Source organism: Leptinotarsa decemlineata, unplaced genomic scaffold (genome assembly GCF_025532065.1).
Source record: "Leptinotarsa decemlineata unplaced genomic scaffold, Ldec_3_MD MMD2_tig00026307_RagTag_RagTag, whole genome shotgun sequence".
Taxonomy (NCBI): Eukaryota; Metazoa; Arthropoda; class Insecta; order Coleoptera; family Chrysomelidae; genus Leptinotarsa; species Leptinotarsa decemlineata.
This window is the reverse complement of record NW_027412681.1, coordinates 7,170,649-7,193,646: the sequence shown is the minus strand read 5'-3', so window position 1 is coordinate 7,193,646 and position 22,998 is coordinate 7,170,649. Positions and strand designations below refer to the sequence as shown.

Sequence of the window (22,998 nt, the reverse complement as noted above, 5' to 3'; positions counted from 1 at the left end):
CTTTTTTTATTTTCATCCATCTGATATGCAATGTGACCTTTCCAATTTGGAACTTTAAACACCATAAAGAAGTGAATGTACGAGGTCTGTTCAAAAAGTTGAGTGAATTTTGATTTTTCGCAAAAGATGATTATTCACCAATTTCTGTTTTGACCATTTCAAAGTAGTCCTCTTCAGGTATAATAATACACGTGCCAGCGTTTTTTTCAATCCATGAAACAATTCTGATATGCACTTTTTCCTATCAAGGGCCTCTTCAATCTTGGGAACAGGAATGTCACAGGTGGCCAAATCAGATGAATACGGTGGCTGAGGCATAATTACAGTGTTAGCCAAAAAATTACGAACTGCCAATAGGGAGTGAGTAGGTGCATTATCATGATGCAAAAGCCATGAGTTTATTTTCCACAATACCGGACATTTTCTTCGTATTGCTTCTCGCAACCAGCACATAACTTCAATATAATACCCCTTATTGACCGTACGTTCATGTGGCAAGAACTTCTGATGCACAACACCATCGTAATCGAAAAAAACTGTAAGAAAAACCTTAACACGTGACTTGCTTTTTTTGGTCTTGGCTCTCCTGGGCTCTTACACATTGGGACAATAGGATTTTGGGTTCGATGTCATAATTGGTCACCAGTTATGATCCTTTTAAGCAAATCTAAATCGCCGTTGACGTCATGCAATAATTCCTGAGCAATGCTCATGTGATAGTTTTTTTTGGTCAAAATTCAGCAATTCTGAAACGAGCTTCGCTGCCACACACTTCATGTCCAAAATTTCCGGAAAAATTGTATGGCATGAGCCAACTGCTCTAATAGTGATTCGACGATTTTCTGACTCAGTTCAATTACCGTGTGCCACTGTAAACATTTCAAGTGTTTTTGAACACTTAATTCCATATATTACACAAAATTTGATGCAAATTCTATGATCGATTTTTTTTCGATAACAGACAGAAAGTCGCCGAACACGCAAAAAACATTTTATGCCTCTTACCAACAAACTAAACTTATTAAAGAGCTGAAAATGTGAACATATGTTCGGTACAAGTTTACCAACATAAGAAAATCGACAGTACGTGGCCCACGAAATTTGAAAATTCACCCTATTTTTTGAACAGACCTCGTATAACCCTTTGTTTGTGGATTCAACAACAGGCATCAGCCTCATTAATGGACTATATCAGCGGTTCTCAAACTTACATTCAGCTTCATTAAAAGATTTTGTCGCAACACGTTTAACGCCCTTAAGCCAACGTTCCATTCCTCTTCATTAATAATGTTACATGACAGGTTGGTGGGGTCAGAATGTGCCGAGGCGCAATCGTCGCTTTTATAGTCCTAGCCTCGATCTCGAAGATTCTCAAAAATACTCGAGTGGGCGCCTTTGATAAGTAAAAAGCCAAAATAAAAATAGGAATACAAAAAATTCGATGTAAACAATCTCGACTTATGTTTTGAAAGTCGTCAGTTCACAACTATAACGTCTTATCTCAAAAGCGGCTTTTATCAAAGGGACTGCGCGCTCACAAGTAGATATCGGCGGTGGCGACATAGTAAAATTGTAGGGTACGTTCACCTAAATGGCTTGCAGCGGATTCTTTGGAGTAGTTGAACGCCGTTTTTCGGCAAAGCAGCGGTAGCTTTGTCTTGAGTGGCGGCCCGTTTGTGTGCGCTTCACAAAGTATGCCAATCATTTATGTTAAAAATATGTTTTCCCCGTTAACCAGTTGTCGCCCCCTACAACGATAACCCTCAGAAGTCGAAACCGCGTCAAAACGGTCGACCAGAGAAAGGTGTTTTGAATTTGTTTCAAATTTCTTGTGGTACCCTTAAAGGGCGTTATGGCGGAACTCTAGGGTTCCGCTGCCATACTTGAAGTATGGCTGGTATAATGAAAGAATTGTTACGGTTTTGTAAAAATCTTACAATGAAGTGGTACTAGGATAATTCAAAATCAAACAGTTGCCTAACTTAAATCTCGAGTCCATCAATTCGACGATTTGACAAGTCACACATCACGAGTTTGAAACCATCATTCAACTCCCAATCAGCTACATCTGTAGTAGGGAGAGTTTTACAAAAAAATAAAACCGCTGGATTGTAACATATTCTTTCACTGTCCAACTGCTCAAAGTTAGCCATCAAATTCTGATTGTTCAAATAGACAATGTTAACAGCATAAAGAATGAAAAAACAAATTTCAATAAAATATATTACATTTATAACAATATACATAGTATTTTAACTTCTGGCGTAAAATGAATCTAATAAACACTTTTTCCACACTAGAAAAATCAAATGACTGAAACTGTTGATTAAATTAGATTTGTAGCAGTATTTGTAGATTTTAATTTTCTGTTGGAAATTTTGTATGTACTAATAAAGTCGAAAGTCAAAAATAATTATAGTTTTAATCAAGTCAAAAATAATTATAGTTTTAATCAAGTCGAACAATAAAATCATTTCATGTCAAATAAAAGGTTACTTTTATTGTAAATGAACTTGGATATTTTTTTTTTCAAAAAAGCGGAAAAATACGACGATATTAAAGAACTCAAAGTGGATGTTGGATATAGAGATGTAATCAATTCTTGTAATAAAAATATGTAGGCAGCCACCTAACCTAAGCGAATAAAAGTTATTAATCTCAGACGTGATGACAAGGGACAACTGGCAGAGACCTCAAAAGATTCAAACTCCATTTGTCAGTAATTATATTTTTTAGCATAATTACATTAATTTCAGAGTTGTCTATGTGCAAGTTTTTGGTAAATTAAATTCTTCAATAATATTGAAGTATTTTTATGTAAACATATTTTTTTTTAATTGGACTGTACCAAGTTGGAAGTTTTAGCCATCTCCTGATGATGCAAACTTGGTTAGCGAAGCGCGCGTCCGAGTGTTCTGGCATGGAAAAAGTGTTTTTATTAGATATATTTATAACAAAATGATTAATTTTTAAAATACATCAGTCTTCTTCTAATATACAATTTTCAACCATTTCTTTCAAGTTTGGATTCTCCATGGCAGCTGCTATTCGTTCTTTGTCATTAATTTGTTTATTTACTGAAAAGAAAAATATATTACCTTTCTACAAAATGAAAGAAATTATTACGGTAAACAAATGAAAAGTCTTTGTACTGTTTATATTCTCCCTTTTCATGCTTAAGAACTTGATTTCTTGTCAATATTGCTTTCAATATTCATAGAGAAAAGTTTAGTCCATATCGAAAGTATGCTTGACCAGATGGTTCTTAGTTTTTATTGTTTCTCGCCAATGAGTCGGACAATTCGCAGAACTATATATAAGTAGAACTGTGAGTGGCTTTCTATGAATTCAATATTTGAAAAAAATTTAATGATTCAAAATATTGAGAAAGTGAAAATAGAATCTTCTTTGATTAATCAAAGTACAAACTAATATTATTAGTATGATTAGTAAAGGAAAAACTTTTGCAAGAACAAGCTTTTATTTGCATGCCTAAAAAAAAATGAAATGAACTCAAAGTTGATTTGATTTAAAGTTTATTTTTTCTGATTTTATGTACAGCTTTCCAAATGTAAGAAGAGCTTTCTGAATGCTGTTATGGTCCCCCCAATAGATGTGCCTTTAGTAGACTATGAGAGCAAGAGAGAGAGAGAGAGCTAATTCTCAAGTCTCTTAACAGATTTGACAAGCTGTATCTCAACATCTATCTGGGAATCTAATGTTAACCTGGGACTCTAATTTAACCTCACCACAGAATGGGTGAAACTTGACAAGAACAGAGTGTTATAGTGTTTATATAACCTGAACAAATGACACATACCATAATTACTGATTTTTGAAAAAAAACAAGGCTGCCTAATGAGCAAACAAAAGTTCAAAATCACCCTCGTCGACACATAAATAACTGGGGACTTTTTGCACGCTTAGTTCCCCATTCCTCACAACAATTTGAAGGTAATGTTGAAGAGTTTAAGACTGTATATGCCAAATTGAAGTTTTCAAGATTGAAGACAAGTATTTAAGGACTCAATACTTGAGTGAAAATATTTGGCTGTAACAGATTTAAGAAGATGTTTACTCCTAGTTTTGGGTAACTTGAAAAGCACATTATACTTACTTTCATGTTCTGTGGTATGTGCTCCACTTTTGATATAAATATCTAGTTTTATAGGGATTGGCATACTTCTCTCTACTTTGATCCTTATGCACAGTCCTATAAGCGTGGCTAAGGAGCAGTGTGGTATGGTGGGATTAAATTCGACTCTAACCACATTTACTGTTCCTGATGTTGGACTTTTTACCTGAAATTTAAAAATTTGTGACTATCATATCATGAAATGTTTCAACGGTTTGTACCAGCCAAATGGAATAAATTTGATAATGAACATTATTATCATTTATTTCATTGAATTCACAATACATGAGTTGATATACAGATATATTTCTAAAAAAGACATACGTTGCTTTACCTGAAACAAGTCAAGCTCCATATTCATGATAAATGATTGGTTGAAATATTCTGAACAAGTTTTTCTAAATTTAATGAAATTGCATGGACAAATTAATAAAATAAAAAAATTATAATACAAAGACAAACAATGTCCAGATTTGTGAGTATTACTCCTTGTTGAGTATTTGCGTTATGTCTCAAGTGTAAATTATTCCAAAGCTCCTTTTTTAAATCTAAAAAACGTTTAGATAGATAGATAGATAATTCATTGGTGTTTTATACATTCATCAGTATTTACACAAGTCAATATGTACATATAATTAAAATTAGTATATGTCAGGCATCTATTAATATTTACATAAACGATAGATGCTTACAATTCATAGAACAAGTTTTTTTATTTTTTTATAAAAAATATTTATATCTTATAAGTACATCTGAGTTATGACGACGAGCACATTTAAAAACAAAGCAGTAAAATTTAAAATTGGGTATTTTCAAACAACGGCATAAGGAACTTATATCACAGTGCAGGAATTCTTCGGTGCTGAAGAAGGCGTTTTTCATTAAAAAATATTTTATCCTGATTTTGAATAAGTTAATAGGTAGAAATCTTATTTTTTGTGGTAACTTATTGTAAAATTTCACAGCCCAAAAATTTGGTCCATTTTGACATCTTTTTAGGCGGCAGTAGTTTGTACTCAAATCATTTTTATGCCTGGTGTTGTAGTCGTGCACATTTTCAAAACTTTCATACTGAGATAGATTATTTTTTATATATATATTAAATTTTCCATGATATATAGAGAAGAAAAGGTTAGTATTTTTAATGTAATGAATGAATTTCGACATTCATCTCTGTAGCCGATACTGTCTAATATTCTAATTGCTTTCCTTTGGTGTCGGAATATTCTATCACAATCGGTTGCATGTCCCCAGGCGACAATACCATAAGAAATGATGGATTCATACAAGGAAAAATATGCCGTTTGAAGAGTTGCTTTTGAAATTTGTCTGGAGAGGTTTCTTAGTAAAAATAGATTTCTCATTAGCTTTTTTGATAGTTCATTTATATGGTGATCCCATTTTAACTCACTGTCAAAATGAATTCCCAAAAATTTCACACTACTTTGCGAATTTGAGTAATTTTCTGTATTTCTTAGAGTGAATACCATGTTTTGGGTTTTGTTTTTATTCAGATATAATTCGTTTGCATTGAACCACCTTTCAGTTTGTGACTGTGCTTCAGAGGATAATATAAGTACCTCATCTAGAGTTTTAGCATTTGTTTGGATTGTAGTATCGTCTGCATATAAATATATGATAACGGGTTCTCCCAATATGGTAGGTCATTAATGAAAATTACAAGCTAATGGTAGTCATCCCAAAACAAAATTCCATATTTCATGTCTGATTTAAAGTTTCAATAAAGGATTCTAATAAGGTATAGAGTGGAGGCTGTGTCGTGTAACAATAGCCAATACCATTTTTTTTATTATTTCAAGTGCAAGCACCCTGTATTTTTGTCAATTTTTGTAATCTTTAGGACTTTCATGACATTTCATGTACAATGTTCTATAATTTTCCTCATCTCATCATCCTCATCTCATTATCAACCGATTTAAAAATATATGGTAATTAAGTTCTTGGCTACAGTTTCGTTCCATCCTCTCTTGTTTTTTACCCTTTCTTGTGTTTTTCCCTTTATTTCCAGTTTCCTGATATTTTCTTCAACTTCCTCCTTCCATCTGTTCCTCGGTCTTCATCTTCTTGTATCCCCTCTTTCCTTTCTGAAATTGTCTGTCTATCCAGTGAATATATTTTATTTTCTATTCATTGATTTGCAAGCCAAAGTTCTGTGCCATTTTTCCAATATGTTCACTACTTTCCCAATTATCTTCTTGTTCTAGATATAAGTAATGGCTATATCATCTGCATAAAGGTAAATTTGGTTGTTTTCATGACCATTTATTTGCTCCATTTATAGCTTGCTTCAATGCCAGATTGAATAGAATTGTGGATAACAGATCTCAACAGTTATCCATCCTGGACCTAGAAGTTACTTGAAAAATTAGCCTTGCACGAATCATTAAAAAATAATAGTTTTATATTCTTGGGATATTAATTTTTGATTAATTCAATTCATTTCAGTTTTTTACTTTTTTGAGGTTTTACTGTGACTGGTTTTGAAGTGACTTAGTCTTGTTTTGAAAGTTTTCAAAAAATTACAGAAAAAGGCTGGACGCATCAGCATAACTACTTACATTATGAATGAGAGATAGAGTACATATCTCTAGCGTTTTTTTTGGTGCCCAACTATAGTTTCAGATGCAGTTCTTTATTCCAAAGAAAAGAAAAACATTGACAGTATTAAGAATTTTGATAATCAATTCCACAAATAATATTTTAACAGCATTCCCCACTACTCCACTCAGTGATTGAAATGGAATGGTAAGTACCAAATAGATAATCAAGAAGCATAAAAATTATAATGCAGTAAAAATGCACAGCTTGCTGAAATAATTTTGCTTTGCTTTCCCAGTCTCAAGTTCTAAATAGGAGACAAGTGTGTTTTACAGTGAATTTTTGTGATCAAATAATTAATTCAAAAATTTAATTGTGGGTGTTGAAATTAGAATGAGAAAATTAGAATTGGCAACTATTACATGGCAGACCCTGTATGAAAAGCTTTAATTGAAAATAAGCGCAACTAAAAAGGCCAATTATCCAATTTATTCCCCTTGAATCTTACACAGGGTAACCACTCTACTCACTGTAATACCATCCTCATAAACTACTTCCAGTTCTTCCAATGTATTGGGTTTTTCAGGATCTTTTATCGTTCGTATCAAATCTAAAATTGTCAAGTGGTGTGCATTTTTTTTATAAAAAACTTATCACTCACCATAGATTGTATCTTTTAATTCCGCACGATCTCTCACACCATTTGATACAATCTTAGCTTTGGTTTTTTCTGGACTGCCCTTGTCTGATGATTTTTTCCGAAACAAAGATAAAAACATAATTTAATACTGATATTTGTGAAAATACTAATGTAAAATTTGCTAACCTTCAAACATCACAGAATGACAATATTTAAGTTTTTGTTCCAAGTTTTACCAACAGTCCTCAACTCCGCTGTCACCATTCTGTAAAAAAACAATTCTAAACGCTATCGCCTATACAGACCGCTATTATCCAAAAGCAGGCGAGCTTATTGACATTTCCAACACTTAAATTACCTTCTGCGCAGAGTGTTATACGCCATCGGACGCGTCTCCGGGTGACAAATAAAAGGGGAGGGAGCAATTCGTTCATACGGTCACCGTATAAGATAAGTAAACAGTTTTATACGGTGGTTGTGCTGACAACGGCCGCGCTCAAAGATAGCACGTAGATATCATGGTCGAAGTGAAGTACAAAAATGAAGTTAGGTTTGAATATTGAATAACTACGCCTACGGCAGCAACCAGGCCGGATGTAGACGAATTCGTCAGTGCAGTAGTAGATGTTTTTCTCCGGAGGCCTCCCGAAGTGCTGTTTTTTTTAAATGAAAATACTAATTTTTATTCAACCATACTAGCTTGGTTTTTATTAAGAATTTCATTACCAACTGGCCGGATAACCTTAGTTGCTGATGCTAATAAATAAATTAATAAGAAGAAATTCATTTTTAATCGTATTTTCATTAGCGATTTACCGATAACACAGATTAATTTAATCTGTGCCGATAATATTCGCTTTTGATTTTATTTTAATTGTGTATGTTATCATAAAAAAGTAATGTGCAACAAATTTATTCCAAAATAATAAATAATGGCTGGAAAAATTGCCTCTGGATTCGTGATATTCAGAAAACACAGTGAAAAAATTGAGTATCTCTTACTACAAACTTCTTATGGTATACAGCACTGGACTCCACCTAAAGGTACATTTGTGCAATCATTTTACGAAAAGAAAACGTGTCATTATTGTTCTAGGTCATCTAGATCCAGGTGAATCAGAATTGAAAGCAGCATTCCGAGAAACAATGGAAGAATCAGGTCTTCTCAAAGAAGACCTTAAAGTCTATGAAGACTGTAAAAAAGTGTTGAACTATGAGGTTAAAGGAAAACCTAAAACCGTATATTATTGGTTAGCTGAATTGATTAATCCAAGAGCTGAAGTTAAACTTTCAGATGAACATCAGGATTTTAAATGGTTAGAGATTGAGGAAGCTATGAAATATGCTGATTACAAAGATATGAGAGAATTATTGTTAGATTTTGAAAAGTATGTGAAGTCTTTGAAATGAATAAAATAAATACTTGAAAAACTTTCTTTAATTCAGTTTCGTTTCTATTTCTCTATTAATACATAAATAGGGAACTAAAAAAAACAACCATTTCATTAATTCATATACTAAGTTATCCTGATCGTTTCCCTTTATTCAGTAGATTTGTTCGACATATTCGGTCAATATAGAATTAAAATTAGAAATAATATATATTCATTTTTAATAGTACAATAACGACAGACGTTTTGATATTTTTGCCATTTTCAGGTTTTAAAGTATTGTAAAGTAAATGTACAATGAGTAACTTCATTTAAAATAAATATTTAAAAATTTTAATGATAACACTTCACTATTACAGTCAATATAGGAACAAAATTCATAAATTGAGTTATCTATAGAGACGATGAAAATAAATGGATGGGGAACATTAAGCTATGTTTATCAAGTCATTGTCAATCCAGCATTATTCTTCTCTCATAAATTTCTGTTTGTAATTTATTAATGAAGCGAAAATCAAAATAAGTCTAATTAGTTATTTTTTAAAAGGATTTTCATCATATATTGGCCAGTTCTATTCACTTATCCACGTCATAATTTCCGACTGAAACAAACAAAGAAAATCTGATGGAATTTAATGTGAAGTAATGAAAACAACATTTTTTTATTTTTAGTCCAATAATGTAACCAGTTCTATTTTTATTCTACTATATTTTAATTATTTTTCATCATTTCCTGTTTGAACATGAGTTTCTTAGGATTATGTAAACAATAGTTGGCTACATAATATTTATCATTATCAATTTTTCAATAATTCTTAAATTACTGTAGCACCTTCCATGCCAGTATGAATTTCCAATACTAAACACACCCCCTATAGAATACTTCCTATTTTACAATGGTCTGTGAATTAAAAAAATATTCAATTGCATAAATGAATTTTTCTACACCCGTACTCTAACAATACACTTATATTACCATAATCCGTTTCATAATGATATCCATTACAGTTGTTATATTCAATATAAATATAATTAGAATCTTTATAGTTTTCATATATCCATGATAATACCATTAAGTTTGTGTTTTTTTAAAAAAATATGAGTTAATTACTGTAAATGTGTTCAATACAAATATAATATTTATAGTTTTTCATTATTTATCGGGTTTAGAAAAAATAGCGTATGCAACTCTCATGTAATGGTTATTAATACACTCGCATATACCATACAAAACTCGCCTTCGGCTCGTTTCGTATCCCGGTTAATGCTCGTGTCTTAATAACCATCATTACATGATCGTTGATGGTTTTTTTTCAGATTCAATTCATTATTTTCAGTATTAATGTCCACATGTTATGTACTGACTTTGTCACTGAAACATTGTTCTCAATAACACTGCTTTAGTGTCATAAACATCATCATTATCGCAACCATCCATCAAATTTATCCTACAGGCTTTGTCACATTTCCACACAAATATGTCCAATAAATGCAAACATACCAAGTTGAGGATTCAAAAGGGAAAAAGTATTTTGATGAAATTGTCAGTATTTTTTTATTTAAAGAAACACTGAAATGTGAACCTATTTCAATGACAACAAAGATGTACTTTAGAGCTCTTTCAAACAAGGATACTGTATGTAAGAGACACATATCGAAGATATAGATATTGCATACACACAAGTGAAATTTTCAACACAGCACTCATAACATATTTGGTACCCGGAAAGCAAATTTTGGTATCTCTTACCGTTGGACCGCCAGCAACAGAATGCATATGCTGGATATCAAATTAAATATGGTTCAACATAGGAGTATGATTCAAGTAGTGAATGAGTTCAGAAAAGGGTAAATGTAATATTTGTACATGGAAATGAAACATGCAGAATTTGATGAAAAAATTAATTCATGGTAGAGCCAATCCTTGTTAGTGGGATATAGCACACCTAAATTCCAACAATAGGAATAAAAAACAGAAAAGCTGTAACACACAGGGTACGTTTTCATAATGATGAGGGCTGTGGAAGTAAAAAGTATTTGATTGAAAAATGTTATCCCATATATGATATTTCACATAAGTATCCTTGCTTGAAAGGGCTCTTAGTGGGATTTTTGTTTTCTTAAAAACTTAACAAATTTAAAAATATTAAATTTTCCAAACTCCTTGCTCAACTCTATTCATCAGTTTTAGTGGTTCCACCTGATGCCCTATTAAGTTATTCTCAATATAATTAAATGAGTCCAAATCCTTTATGGAGGGCTTTCGCTTCAGATGCAGATATAGGTTTTAGTGTAAATCCTTCCAATCTTGGTTCATGTTCTAAATCTCTGAGCTTATAAACTTTCTCCTTTATTTCGTCCTGCAGTTTCTTCAAGTCATCTTCAGCCTTACTGATTTCTTAAAAAAATTCAAATAAATTAATGCTCCTGCTGGCGATTTGCTATTATACACAGACAAAAAGTTGATGGGTACATGTATCTAGGCTGGGAGCATGTAATGTTCAATTCTGTACTCACCATCCTGTAATATAATTTTACATTCATCTACAGGTCTCTCGATATATACAGATCCAACTTGAATCCATGTTTTTCTATCTTCAGTATTTTTAAGTCCATTTAACGCTTCTCTGAATTTGTTCTGAGCATGAGCTAGTTGTAACTTCTCCTCTTTCAATGTAAGAATATCTTGTGCTACAAGTTCGACTTCTCTAAGGTATTTGAAGGACTTCTGGATTTCTAAATTTTCAAAGGAAGCCATCAGAAAATTATGAATTCACGTATCACCGGATAAGGATTCTCTATCCGAAATCACCAGATTAATATCAACATTTGTTTAGTTGGTTCATGGCATTTTTTGTAATTTTGATTATAAATTATTTAGGCCCACATCTGACAGAGATATAATGTCAAATTCACACTGTTGCCAATAGAAATTGCACAAATTACTGGAAAACTTGGGACAACCAGAATTAGTAACTGGGGAATAACAAAATACTTGCTAACTAATAACAAAATTCGTGCTTACTCTGATCCAGGATCCAGTGACCTTAGAAAACTGCAATGAGTGCAATAATGGTGATAAATGTATACTTTAGGTTTGTTCTGGTTCTCTGCCCTAACAGTCCGAAAACATTCACACAACTGAGTACTGAATATTTTGTCGCGTTAACCTTTTTAGTGCACCACTGATGATTCAAAACAGTACTAACTGAAACCAGAACAGACCTTTTATATTTTATCAAATAACAGTAACATAAAATAACTAATAAAAATTTATGCCTATCACAATCTGAACATATTTAGAATAAATTAAAAAAAATCAGAGTCGGAACTCTTGTAAAAACATCATATTGAGAAAAAATATAAATATACTCTATATGAAATGTAAAGATATATAAAAGTAACTGACTTGTAAAGTATCACAACAAAACTTCACAAAATTAAATGTATTTTTCAAACTAATGTAAACAATGATCAGGTACTTCGTTCGAAAGACAAACAAAATGTATCATCAAAGCAGTGGCTCATTAACAACGGTCTCACCTCGAATATTACGAAATCTGAAGATTTTAGAAAGAATTGACGAATTTTTTATAATATTCGAATTAAGTGTGACTCATTAAATATTTTTTATTAATAATCATTACCCTACTCCGATATTTATTCAACACGTTTGTTATTAAAGAACAGCGCAAAAAACATGACTGATGTCGAATAATGTGCTCAAAAAATAAGATGAAAAGGCCTATTATGATGACATCAAATTTGATTGCAAAATATTTTTGAAATTTTAGAGAACTAACAAGTCATCTCCAAATATGCTACATGCAACATATAACGAGTTCTAAAATTCACTATGACTCCACCAATTGATCCATGTTTCTGTTGATTTCAGGAACTCGCCTATGCCGTCTAACTTCAAATTATTCGGAGGCAGAGAATACGTTCCTTTCTCCTTTCATATTTCTTTCTAATTCAAATGTCAACTTGTCAACTACCATATTGAAGTTTGGTCAACGTGTGTGTTATTTTATACCACAATGAGTGAAAATTTGGAAAAAGGCGTCGAGAATATAAAAGTGAACAGTGAGGAAAAGGCATGAAAATTAAATATTTCTTTTTTCAATATGTTGAAAACTTTGAGTTCTTTGAGAATTGTTGCTCCGGCATTTCACCGTTCTTATCCTTCCTTGGTTTGTAATTTGAACATATTACCTGTGTTAATTATTACCTGGAATAAGATATGATGCAATGTCATCAAATTTTACATAGAAAATCCTAGAATGGATAGAAAGTAGAGTTTTATATTTTTAATTTTTCTTTTGGTTGGAAAGTTATTTGAAAGAAATGTTGGGATATTTTTTTCACTAGGCTAAATTGAAGAAAAACAAACTAGCAGCCCAGGGTGGGGGAGAAAATTCAGTTGCAAAAGAACTGAAACCTTGGCCAGCATTCATCGAAGAAAGACTCACCTTATGGAACAAACTGAAGTTAGAGTATGATGCAGAAATTGCTGGCAAACCCCAAAAATTAATCAAAATAACCTTACCTGATGGTAAAATTATCGAAGGTACTGCATGGAAGAGTACTGCCTATGATATTGCTAAAACAATTAGGTGAGTTTATATTCTAAAGTATTCTGTATATAAACACAAAAGGATAAAGATAAGAATTCGTTTATGGCAAAAATAATCTTTGCAACTATATCTGTATTCCAGTCCACATTGAGTTCTGGTTGTTTTTTTTTTGTTGGATGAATACTTTGCTACAGGAGGGTTTCTCATTGTTCTGCATTATGAAAATTTGAATAATAGGCAAATTTTACTTTATTGGTGTAGCAAAATTGTTTTATTTCTTTTCAATATATGACCGAATCAAGTTTTCCACTCAAACAGTGCCTTCCAATTTAGTTATGCATATTATTATAAGTATTATTCTTGTTTGACAGGATATTAGCCTTTGTGTTTTTCTTTATTGGAGAAAAAAAATTTACTGTAAACCAAATATCAGCGTCAAATATCTAAAGTCACTTTCAATTTTACTTTTTACTAAAAAAGTTGTGTCACCTGCATATGCACTTTTCCTGATATTTTTTATGAAGAACCTTGAGGCACTCCTTGTTTTATGTCACGTTATTAGAAAACGAACGTTTCAATATGGTATTCTCTCTACAAAAAAGATCCATCAGAACTACAGGGATTCATGCTGACCATTATTTTTGAAGCAAAAAATTCTGACCTTAGTATGTCTTTTTATTTTGGAAACAGTGTGTCATCCACTAAAACTATAAAAATCAATTTAATACCACCTCAACTTATAATACATGTCAGTATTACTTCATTTCCCTTCCAACACCTACTCTAGCCCTTACACAAAATTCTATTATTTTCAATAGCAAGAAGTTATTTAATCACCTTCTCAATAATTTAAGGTGAATATATAATGAAGAGAAATTCAGAAAGAAAGTAAAAAAATTCCTTGTTGGAAGGCCTTATCATAGTGTGGATGAATGCTACCAAGGCTCTATCGAGTAATTGGCATGTAGCTTTGTGTAAACAAGTTATTGAAATCTACACGAAATGGCTATCAATGTTCATTACGTAGCATTATATATTTACATTTACTGAATATTCATGTACTTATATTTGTATCTGTTCAGCTAGGCTTGATATTGTTCTGTCCATATACTTTGCTCTTGTCTCATAAGCATTATTTTATAGCTTATATTTGTTAATTTAATGTCCCATATACACGTTTTAATGTACTAGACTTTGCCAATAAGATGTTCAGATTTTGGGTAATAAAGCATATTTTGATTTGATTTTGATTTCAACTTTTTCAACTTCACTCTTGTAGTTAGAGAACATTTGAAAACTTATTCAATTGATTACCTATTCATTTTGTAGAAATTCATATTAAATATAGGATAAAGAAAATAACTTGTTTAATTTCTACCAAGTTTATATTTGTTATGACCGGTTTCAGTTGTGATATATTCTAGAAGATAATTGGTATTGTTGTAGTATTGGTTTTTCCAAGTATCTACCTCTTACAGGTACCTGACTGTATCATTGTATATTTAAAGGTATGTCTTGACACAATGTATCAGTTACTTGAGAATGGCTTAACAAACTAAAACGGATCATAACAAAAAATTAATTCAGTAGAAATTAGACAAAAGTGCATTTCTTTATACTATATCCAAGCCTGAATATCTTGGAGGAGGATCACCCTTATTTATTCTACTGCTTTGGAGGATCTGAATACTTTCTTCAACTGATTTGTTTGGTTGCTCCATTACTACAAATTGATAAAAATATGCCAGAATGAAAAGCAATTCTTATTTTTTGACATATATCATTGAACTCATTAGAAATTTTCTTTATTCTGATATCCACGCTTAGAGCTGTTGAAAATTACTGGTTTATCAAGGAATTGTGCCAATCTATTTTTGATTATCACTTCATAAATCTTCAATATCAATAAAGAATGTACTTGCTCTTAGCATACCTTTCCAGATTTTGAGTTTCAAGACAAAAATTCTAAAAGTACCAAACAGGAACCTATTTATTTACACCAAAAGAGGATTTAACATTTTTCTGTTTTTCTTTGCATAAAACTTATTGTCTCAAGGAATTAACAATTTCCCATCGAGAATTTTTTTTTAAATATTACTTTGAAATTGAAAAATAGTTTTTCATGAAATATGAGAAATGAAAATTTCTGTTTTTTTACCAATTTTATTTGTAACTAAAGTTACTGCAGTTTCGTCCTATAAGGGCATTTTCAAACTAACACATTAAACTAGTTTGATAATGTCCTTATAGAATGAAACTGCAGTAACTTTATTTACAAATAAAGGTGGTAAAAAACATATAAATTTTCATTTCTCGTTTTTCATGATGATCTCTTACCATGTAACGGCCTACATCATCCATCAAAAACAGTTTGTTTGAAAGTCAGTTTTTCATGAATTCCAAGTATGAAATCTTTTGAATTTCATTCAGCCTTACCAAAAATATGAAACTTGAACCCAGGTCTGATACTATACATTAAGGTAATTTACCTATTGATATTTTATCTTTCAGTCAAGGTTTAGCGGACAACACAGTCATTTCCAAGGTAAATGGTGTCTTATGGGACCTTGACAGACCGCTGGAAGATGATTGTGAACTTCACCTTCTCAAATTTGATGACCCCGAAGCACAGGCTGTGTTTTGGCACTCCACAGCTCATGTTCTTGGCGAGGCTTTAGAGAGGGTATACGGGGGTTGTCTTTGTTATGGACCTCCCATTGATTCTGGATTTTATTACGATATATTCGTTGGAGAGAAAGGGGTGAGCCTTGATATGAAATGAAAATTCATTTGGCTAAATGTTTATATGTTGAGTAGAAACTTACGGTCATATTATGTTAATTTCAAGAAGACCCTAGTTACAATTGTTGCGCTAATTTTCATTAATTGTAACAATGAATTCAGCTTATCAAAACTAGGATGAGACTTGAGAATTCTATGTCTCTCTTTCTCACACAGTATCCTCACGAATGCCCATCTTAGAGGAGTGTTCCTAAGCCGAGACATTGAAGTCACTTTCTAGATTTGACAAGCTGTATATAAAAACCTTTTGGGTTATACCAGTATTGATAAAAAAATCTTGTCACAAAGTGCAAATCTTTCCAGTTGGAAACCTATTCGAAATTCTTGAAATTTTTCTACTAGTAAAATAATTTTGAGATACTTATCAATGAAATTTTATAATAGTCTACAAATTATTGACGTACTCACTACTTTGTTGATACATTACTTACTTTTATTTATTTCTGTTATATTTCATATAGCCAAAACCGATTACAGAATGGGAAAATTAATTTGTTCTTATAAAAATAATACGAATACAATGGTAAATAACAAAAAAAATTGAAATCTTAAATAGAACAATATAAACAGCATGATATTGTGTATTAGTTATAAAAAATCTCAGAGTGAAAGAAAAATCTCTTATTATGTTATCAGGTTTACAATTATATCAAATTAATACTCTTTGAAAGTTTTCCAATTATTTTTGAATTTATAAAATTTTTCAAAATAATATTGTATTTTTTTTTACTTTCAAAAGATGAACTCCATTCCTACAGAATTTATATTGATCCTTTTAATCATTTTATCATAAGTTTTATCAAGATTTTGCAATTTTCTGTGTAACTCGTTTATCAATTAATCTACCACACTTTATTACACAATTTGCTTGCTACGTCAATGAATTTTGTAAAGATACATTTCAGATAAATGTATGAATATCATTAGGCAGCACATCAGAAATTTCATCTTTCCAGAGCTTATTCGACTAATACAGGTCCGTATTTAAAAGTTCAAAGATGGGGGTGGCCCAAGTCAGATGACACCCTGTATAAAATATTCATTGATGTATTCTGAGAGCCCACATTAAGTGCCAATAGCAAAATGTGGACAGATTTTCAATATGTCTGCGAATAAAGAAGATACAGGCAAAAAAATAATTTGGGATTTTTTGGTTTTTCCTGTATATCTCAGAACCAAAAGAGCTATATTCGATTTCTTTACATCATTGAATAGGTCTCTAAAATACGCAACTTTGCCACAATTTAACCGAGACTCTATCTCTTAATTAAATCATAAGTTTTCATTATATTTTTCAATTGCTAAACGTTATAACTATTGCTAAATATGACAGATTGAAGTTGATGGAGAAGAATTGGTAATACCCAGAACTAACAAACAAATTATACATACCTATAAAATGGAGCCTTTCTTTAATTTTTCAAGAAAATTTATGAAAATAGTTCTGATTACGTGATACTAGAAAATTTTGAAACATTTAACAAGTATTTATTTATTTACGGACTTGCTATTTTACAATAAACAGAAATAGTGTGAGAGAATATAAAATACCAGGAATATAAAATATCAATTAATTATTAATAATAATAATCAGCAGTTTCTTCATAGTAGGTCATAACGTTTACCCTGCTTTTTGAAAAAATATAAGGATGAATCAAATAAATCAATGTAGATGCTATTCTTATTTGCTAGTCTAAGAATTCTGGTAATGGATTCATCTAAGCCATAGCTAGTAGAATGGTAAGGAACTTAAACAACTCCAACACTCTGGATCTGCTTGCATTTACATTGAAGTCAATCAGTTGTGTTAAATATGGACAGGTTATATCATCATTTATAACTTTATGAAGAAATCTTGAATCAATTTCAGCTTGGTGGTGCGTCAGAGTAGATAAATTCAAGAGTAGCAAATATAGTTTCCTTGAATATTCCTAATATTATTATTTCTTAGCAACTGTTTCATATTCCTCAAGCATTAGATTTGTTATAGCCTTATCATAGTTTTTATTCTCTAAATATTTATGCTGATGCGGAGAAACAATGTTAAATTTTGTTGAGGAGAGTCTAATTTTTTGAAAATGGAAATAATTGTAGCCAATTTAGATTTACCTGAAAATATTATTTGTTGAACCATCAGATTAAATGTTGTAGTTAGAGTTAGTTTCAAAACGGAATATTTGGATTTTTCAACAACATATTTGATATACTATCAATAATACCATTTGGCGATTATTAAAAATATTATGTAAATGTTCATGTTATGTACAGTACCCTCTTTGAGATTGTAAGTGGACTCATTAACATTCATATGTAGATTTCCCAAACTGACTTTCCTGTCCTGGAAAACTTGATGAAGACTATTGTCAAAGAAAAGCAATCTTTCGAAAGACTGGAAATGAAGAAAGAAGATCTGCTGGAGATGTTCAAGTATAACCAATTCAAAGTTCGCATTTTGAATGAAAAAGTTAACACTCCTACCACAACTGTCTATAGATGTGGACCTCTTATAGACCTCTGCAGGGGGCCCCATATCAGACATACTGGAAAAATCAAAGCCCTGAAAGTTACCAAGGTAAAGAGTTAAAACGAGAGCTATCCTTTTCTAAATGGCGTCAAAAGTTTTTATGCCTTATGTTTCAATAGTCATTATCAACACAATAAGGCAAGTGCTCACAGCAGATACTATATTGCAGGTTTGAGTCTGTGGTTTTGTTCTGTTGGTGTGAGCTTGACTTTGTTTCTATTAGACGAACTAAATGACCCTATTTCACGAGTATAATTTAGTGCAGGTAGCTAGACCCTATTGATGTTGATTCACCCTTTGTTATTGAATCTACATTCATATAATGAGGTCGTTCAATTCTACCAATAGAAACAAACCCTTGAATGTAGTATCCGTTTTAAGGACAACTAGAGCATTTCGTCTGTTGCCACATCTCTTCTGATAATATCTACCACAGTAGTAGACGAAACATCAGGCATAATAACCTACAGGCCACTAAAAACAAACTTTGAAAATAGCTTTGTTAACACTAACATCCAGTTGTGAGGTTGGCTCTTCTAAATTATTATATTTTATGGAAATATAGAACTCATCCACCTACTGGGAAGGCAAAGCAGATGCAGAAACTCTCCAAAGAGTGTATGGAGTCAGTTTTCCAGACACTAAACTGATGAAGGAATGGCAGCATTTTCAAGAGGAGGCTGCTAAACGAGATCATAGAAAAATTGGGAAGGTAACGAAGATTTGAGTCTCACAATTTGTAATAAAAATATTTCTGAATTCTTTACATGATTCGAAGAAGTCATACTTTTTCTCTTACTGATTTACAATGGATTTTTCAGGAGCAAGAGTTGTTCTTCTTCCATGAATTGTCTCCAGGATCGTGCTTTTTCCAACCTCGTGGTGCGCATATTTATAATACTTTGACAGAGTTCATTAGGAAGCAGTATAGAAAACGAGGGTTCCAAGAGGTCATCACCCCTAACATGTACAATGTAAAACTGTGGCAAACCTCGGGGCACTGGTTACATTATGCAGTAAGTGGAAAACTAGACGATGCTGAACATTGTTAGTGAACTATTTTGTTTTCAGGATAATATGTTTTCATTCGATGTTGAGAAAGATAAGTTCGCTCTGAAACCAATGAATTGCCCTGGACATTGGTGAGTTCAATTTCTTTTTAGAGTGGATATTTTTATAAAATTCAGTTACTAATACTTTTTCTCAATCATTTAATTATCTAAAGCAACATTCAAGCGCCAATCATATACAAGGTGTAACTAAATAAGTGTAAAACATTTAAGGAGGTGATTCCTCATCGAAAAAAGGAAAGGATCTTTCATATAAAGAAATTTCATTGGAGCATCCCTTGTTAAGATACAGCCCCTTAAAGGGGATATATAAAATTTGTATAACAATTTTTTTCACAAGCACTAAAAAAGTTACAATATTGAAATTAACCTGACGTTTTGTACTACCAAAAAGACACTTAGCCAGAAATTTATTTGGTTTACCCCATGGTTGTGAGGGGTGGAAAACGCAACCCCTAAAATTATTTCCTATGTAACTTTTTGTCTTATTATTTGCCCATTTAAAAATTTTTGATTTAAATACTTTCATTCCTATTTTTGATTGAAAAAATTTTCATTTCAAGTATAAATAATGTTTTCAGCCTACTATTTGATAACCGCATCAGATCATGGAGAGAACTACCTTTGCGTCTCGCCGATTTTGGAGTACTACACCGAAACGAACTCTCTGGGGCACTCACAGGTCTGACTAGAGTAAGGAGGTTCCAGCAAGATGACGCCCACATATTCTGCACGCCAGAACAGATCAGGGAAGAAATCAGCAGCTGTCTAGATTTCGTCAACACTGTGTATACTACTTTTGGATTCACGATGGACGTTTGTTTATCTACTAGACCTGAAAAATATCTTGGAGATATTGAATTGTGGAACACTGCTGAAAAGGTGAGATGCAACAGGCAGTGTAATTAATGATATTGGAAATTTGATGAATTTGGCGCAGTCAGTAGGATATCTATAGTCATACGTACTATTCAGATTAAAATATTCTGTCTGTTGTAGAAATACCAAATATATGATTTGAAAAGTATGATTGAAAATATAATAAAATAAAATATCCATTAATATTTCGATGCACATTTATTATAGTACAGACTGGACCATAATGTCATACATTAATTTTAGGCCTTGGGCGAAAGTTTAGACAATTTTGGTCAGCCTTGGAAAATTAATCCAGGAGATGGAGCTTTTTACGGTCCAAAAATTGACATTACCATCCAAGATGCCTTGAGGCGGTCTCATCAGTGTGCTACTATCCAGCTAGATTTCCAGTTACCCATCAGGTTCAACCTGTCTTATGTGAGGTGAGTTGAATTATCTTGGATAGAGAGTACTGGGAATGAAGAATTGTAATTTCAGTGAATCTGGAGAGAAAAAACGACCTGTCATTATCCACAGAGCGATTCTCGGCTCGCTTGAAAGAAGCATAGCCATCCTTACAGAATCGTATGCAGGGAAATGGCCTTTTTGGCTGTCTCCCAGGCAAGTAATGATCATTCCAGTTGGACCGACATACGATGAGTATGCAGAGCAAGTGAAGCAGAAACTGTTCGATGCAGGATTCATGGTGGAAGTCGACACCGATCCAGGAGATACCATGAACAAGAAGATAAGGAATGCCCAACTGGCTCAGTTTAATTTCATTTTAGGTGAGTAAAGATTAGATAGTTTGATATATAACATGTTTTTCTACTACTTGGGGGCTGTCTGACTCGCCCATTTCTTCCGAGGCGCTGGAAAATACTGCAGCCTCATGGGATTGTGCGTTTTTCCCTATCTTTCTGACGAATCCCATTCCAACAGTTTTGTCATCTGTACTTGCCGGATGTAGGTTTTTTTTCATAATTGATTAGCTCCTATGTCCTATTGCCTCACATTTCAGGAAACCTGATTAGCTAGCTGTCACCTCCCTTTCTTGTACCAAAATTCTATAGAGATAATTTGTGTTTGCATGAAAAAAACTATAAGAATCATGCAATTGAAAAAAACTGAGAAAAATACCTTTCAAAAAAAGGAAAAATATTCAAGGCCACTAGTTGAAAATTCTCATAGAAATGTTGAAAACTAGGAAAACTACAAAAAGTCAGAAATCATACATGGGGGTGATTATGGCCTTGAGGTACCCTATCAAAAACAAATTTTGGGACTTCCTCCGCCATTAACACTACCTTTATATCAAGTAGGTACCTAAGCACTGTTGTATATAACAACACAGTATATAACAAAAACAGTAAAGACTTAAATGATGATTCTTATATCACTATGTCGGTAGAGGTCCAATCGTTATTTTATTTTGCTTTTGGCAGTATTTAACGAAATGATCAGACAATGTATTTTTTTTAATTGTTGTATTTGTTGTTGGTTTTATTATAAAATATCTAATATGAGTTTCTTTAATTTTGAAAAATAATTTTAAAAATGCAAGTAATCCAATAACTGTAAGGAATAATATATAAAATGATGGCACCGATACATAATTTCATAATGAACGGGGAGATGATAGAGGTTTGAAGGTCAATGTTTTGCCATCATCTCAGATAGCATTATCAAGACATGTTATTGCTATTGCTCTCTGTGACGTAAATGTAATCAATCAGTTATGTTATCGCCTTATATTAAATCACTCATTTTCATTTTATTTCTGTTAACAATTCATTATTTTTACAGTTGTTGGTGAAAAGGAACGTTCCAGCAATACTGTCAACATTCGCACTAGGGATAACGTGATCCACGGGGAATGTTCTGTAGATGATTTAATACAGAAATTCAATGGTTTCAGGGATAACTACACAAAAACTGAAAACGAATTTTAGATAATACCATTGCTGTGGATAAGTATTGACGATAATACTTAAGAATAGATCTTCTTTATTTATTATTTTTTATCATTTTGCATAAGGGTACAGTGACTTGAATAAAATGAGCACTTATTTTAAAATTTCAGTATTTTTACATATATGGACAAATTAAATTACCTTTTCTTTTCAATAAAAACCTAATGATGAGATCAGTGAAAAAATTGTTGTTCGTCAGTGATGATAGATCTCATTAACATTTGTTGTATTATTTTACTCTGAAAAGCTCGTGGGTAGATGTTATTTAATAATTTATTCTTCTGCTTCAATCTGCTTGACACCTCATGAAACCTCATTGTTCAAATAAATAATGCCTCATAAGTATGAAGTCTTTCATTCTGTCAAAAAGTACACTTCTTTATGCAAAAGGTTGTGGCACCAACTCATATCTTTGTTAATAATAGACGGATCGTGACATGCAGCACATGAAATGAGAGGTAATGACGTC

General features: G+C 32.1%; 4 protein-coding genes across 8 annotated transcripts; 2 read left to right on the top strand and 2 right to left on the bottom strand.

Moving 5' to 3' along the window:
• Positions 1-2,205: 2,205 nt before the first annotated feature.
• Positions 2,206-7,599, bottom strand: galla-1 (cytosolic iron-sulfur assembly component galla-1). 4 transcript variants are annotated; one of them, XM_023156796.2, is made up of 5 exons: positions 7,521-7,599; positions 7,356-7,439; positions 7,225-7,304; positions 4,118-4,301; positions 2,206-3,077 (listed from the first exon to the last, which is right to left on the bottom strand). In XM_023156796.2, the coding sequence occupies exons 1-5, from the start codon at positions 7,528-7,530 to the stop codon at positions 2,980-2,982; spliced, it is 456 nt and encodes a 151-aa protein (XP_023012564.1). In that variant the 5' UTR covers positions 7,531-7,599; the 3' UTR covers positions 2,206-2,979. The 4 variants fall into 4 exon arrangements, with proteins under 4 accessions (XP_023012564.1, XP_074037369.1, XP_023012562.1 ...); XM_074181268.1 differs by having other exon boundaries at positions 7,225-7,283; XM_023156794.2 differs by lacking the exon at positions 7,521-7,599 and having other exon boundaries at positions 7,356-7,514.
• A 227-nt stretch (positions 7,600-7,826) lies between these two features.
• On the top strand, positions 7,827-9,289 carry Apf (purine phosphoribosyltransferase family protein Apf). Its single transcript, XM_023156797.2, has 2 exons — positions 7,827-8,378; positions 8,431-9,289. The coding sequence occupies exons 1-2, from the start codon at positions 8,267-8,269 to the stop codon at positions 8,742-8,744; spliced, it is 426 nt and encodes a 141-aa protein (XP_023012565.2). The 5' UTR covers positions 7,827-8,266; the 3' UTR covers positions 8,745-9,289.
• A 966-nt stretch (positions 9,290-10,255) lies between these two features.
• Positions 10,256-11,650, bottom strand: Pdrg1 (Pdrg1 prefoldin-like subunit). The gene is made up of 2 exons (XM_023156798.2): positions 11,243-11,650; positions 10,256-11,123 (listed from the first exon to the last, which is right to left on the bottom strand). The coding sequence occupies exons 1-2, from the start codon at positions 11,481-11,483 to the stop codon at positions 10,957-10,959; spliced, it is 408 nt and encodes a 135-aa protein (XP_023012566.1). The 5' UTR covers positions 11,484-11,650; the 3' UTR covers positions 10,256-10,956.
• A 1,019-nt stretch (positions 11,651-12,669) lies between these two features.
• Positions 12,670-22,874, top strand: ThrRS (threonine--tRNA ligase). Of its 2 annotated transcripts, none has more exons than XM_074181265.1 (11): positions 12,670-12,822; positions 13,097-13,341; positions 15,814-16,063; positions 18,419-18,676; positions 19,194-19,340; positions 19,450-19,644; positions 19,700-19,770; positions 20,280-20,580; positions 20,821-20,999; positions 21,055-21,344; positions 22,363-22,874. In XM_074181265.1, the coding sequence occupies exons 1-11, from the start codon at positions 12,766-12,768 to the stop codon at positions 22,506-22,508; spliced, it is 2,139 nt and encodes a 712-aa protein (XP_074037366.1). In that variant the 5' UTR covers positions 12,670-12,765; the 3' UTR covers positions 22,509-22,874. The 2 variants fall into 2 exon arrangements, with proteins under 2 accessions (XP_074037366.1, XP_074037365.1); XM_074181264.1 differs by having other exon boundaries at positions 12,686-12,918.
• The last annotated feature ends 124 nt before the right edge of the window (positions 22,875-22,998 follow it).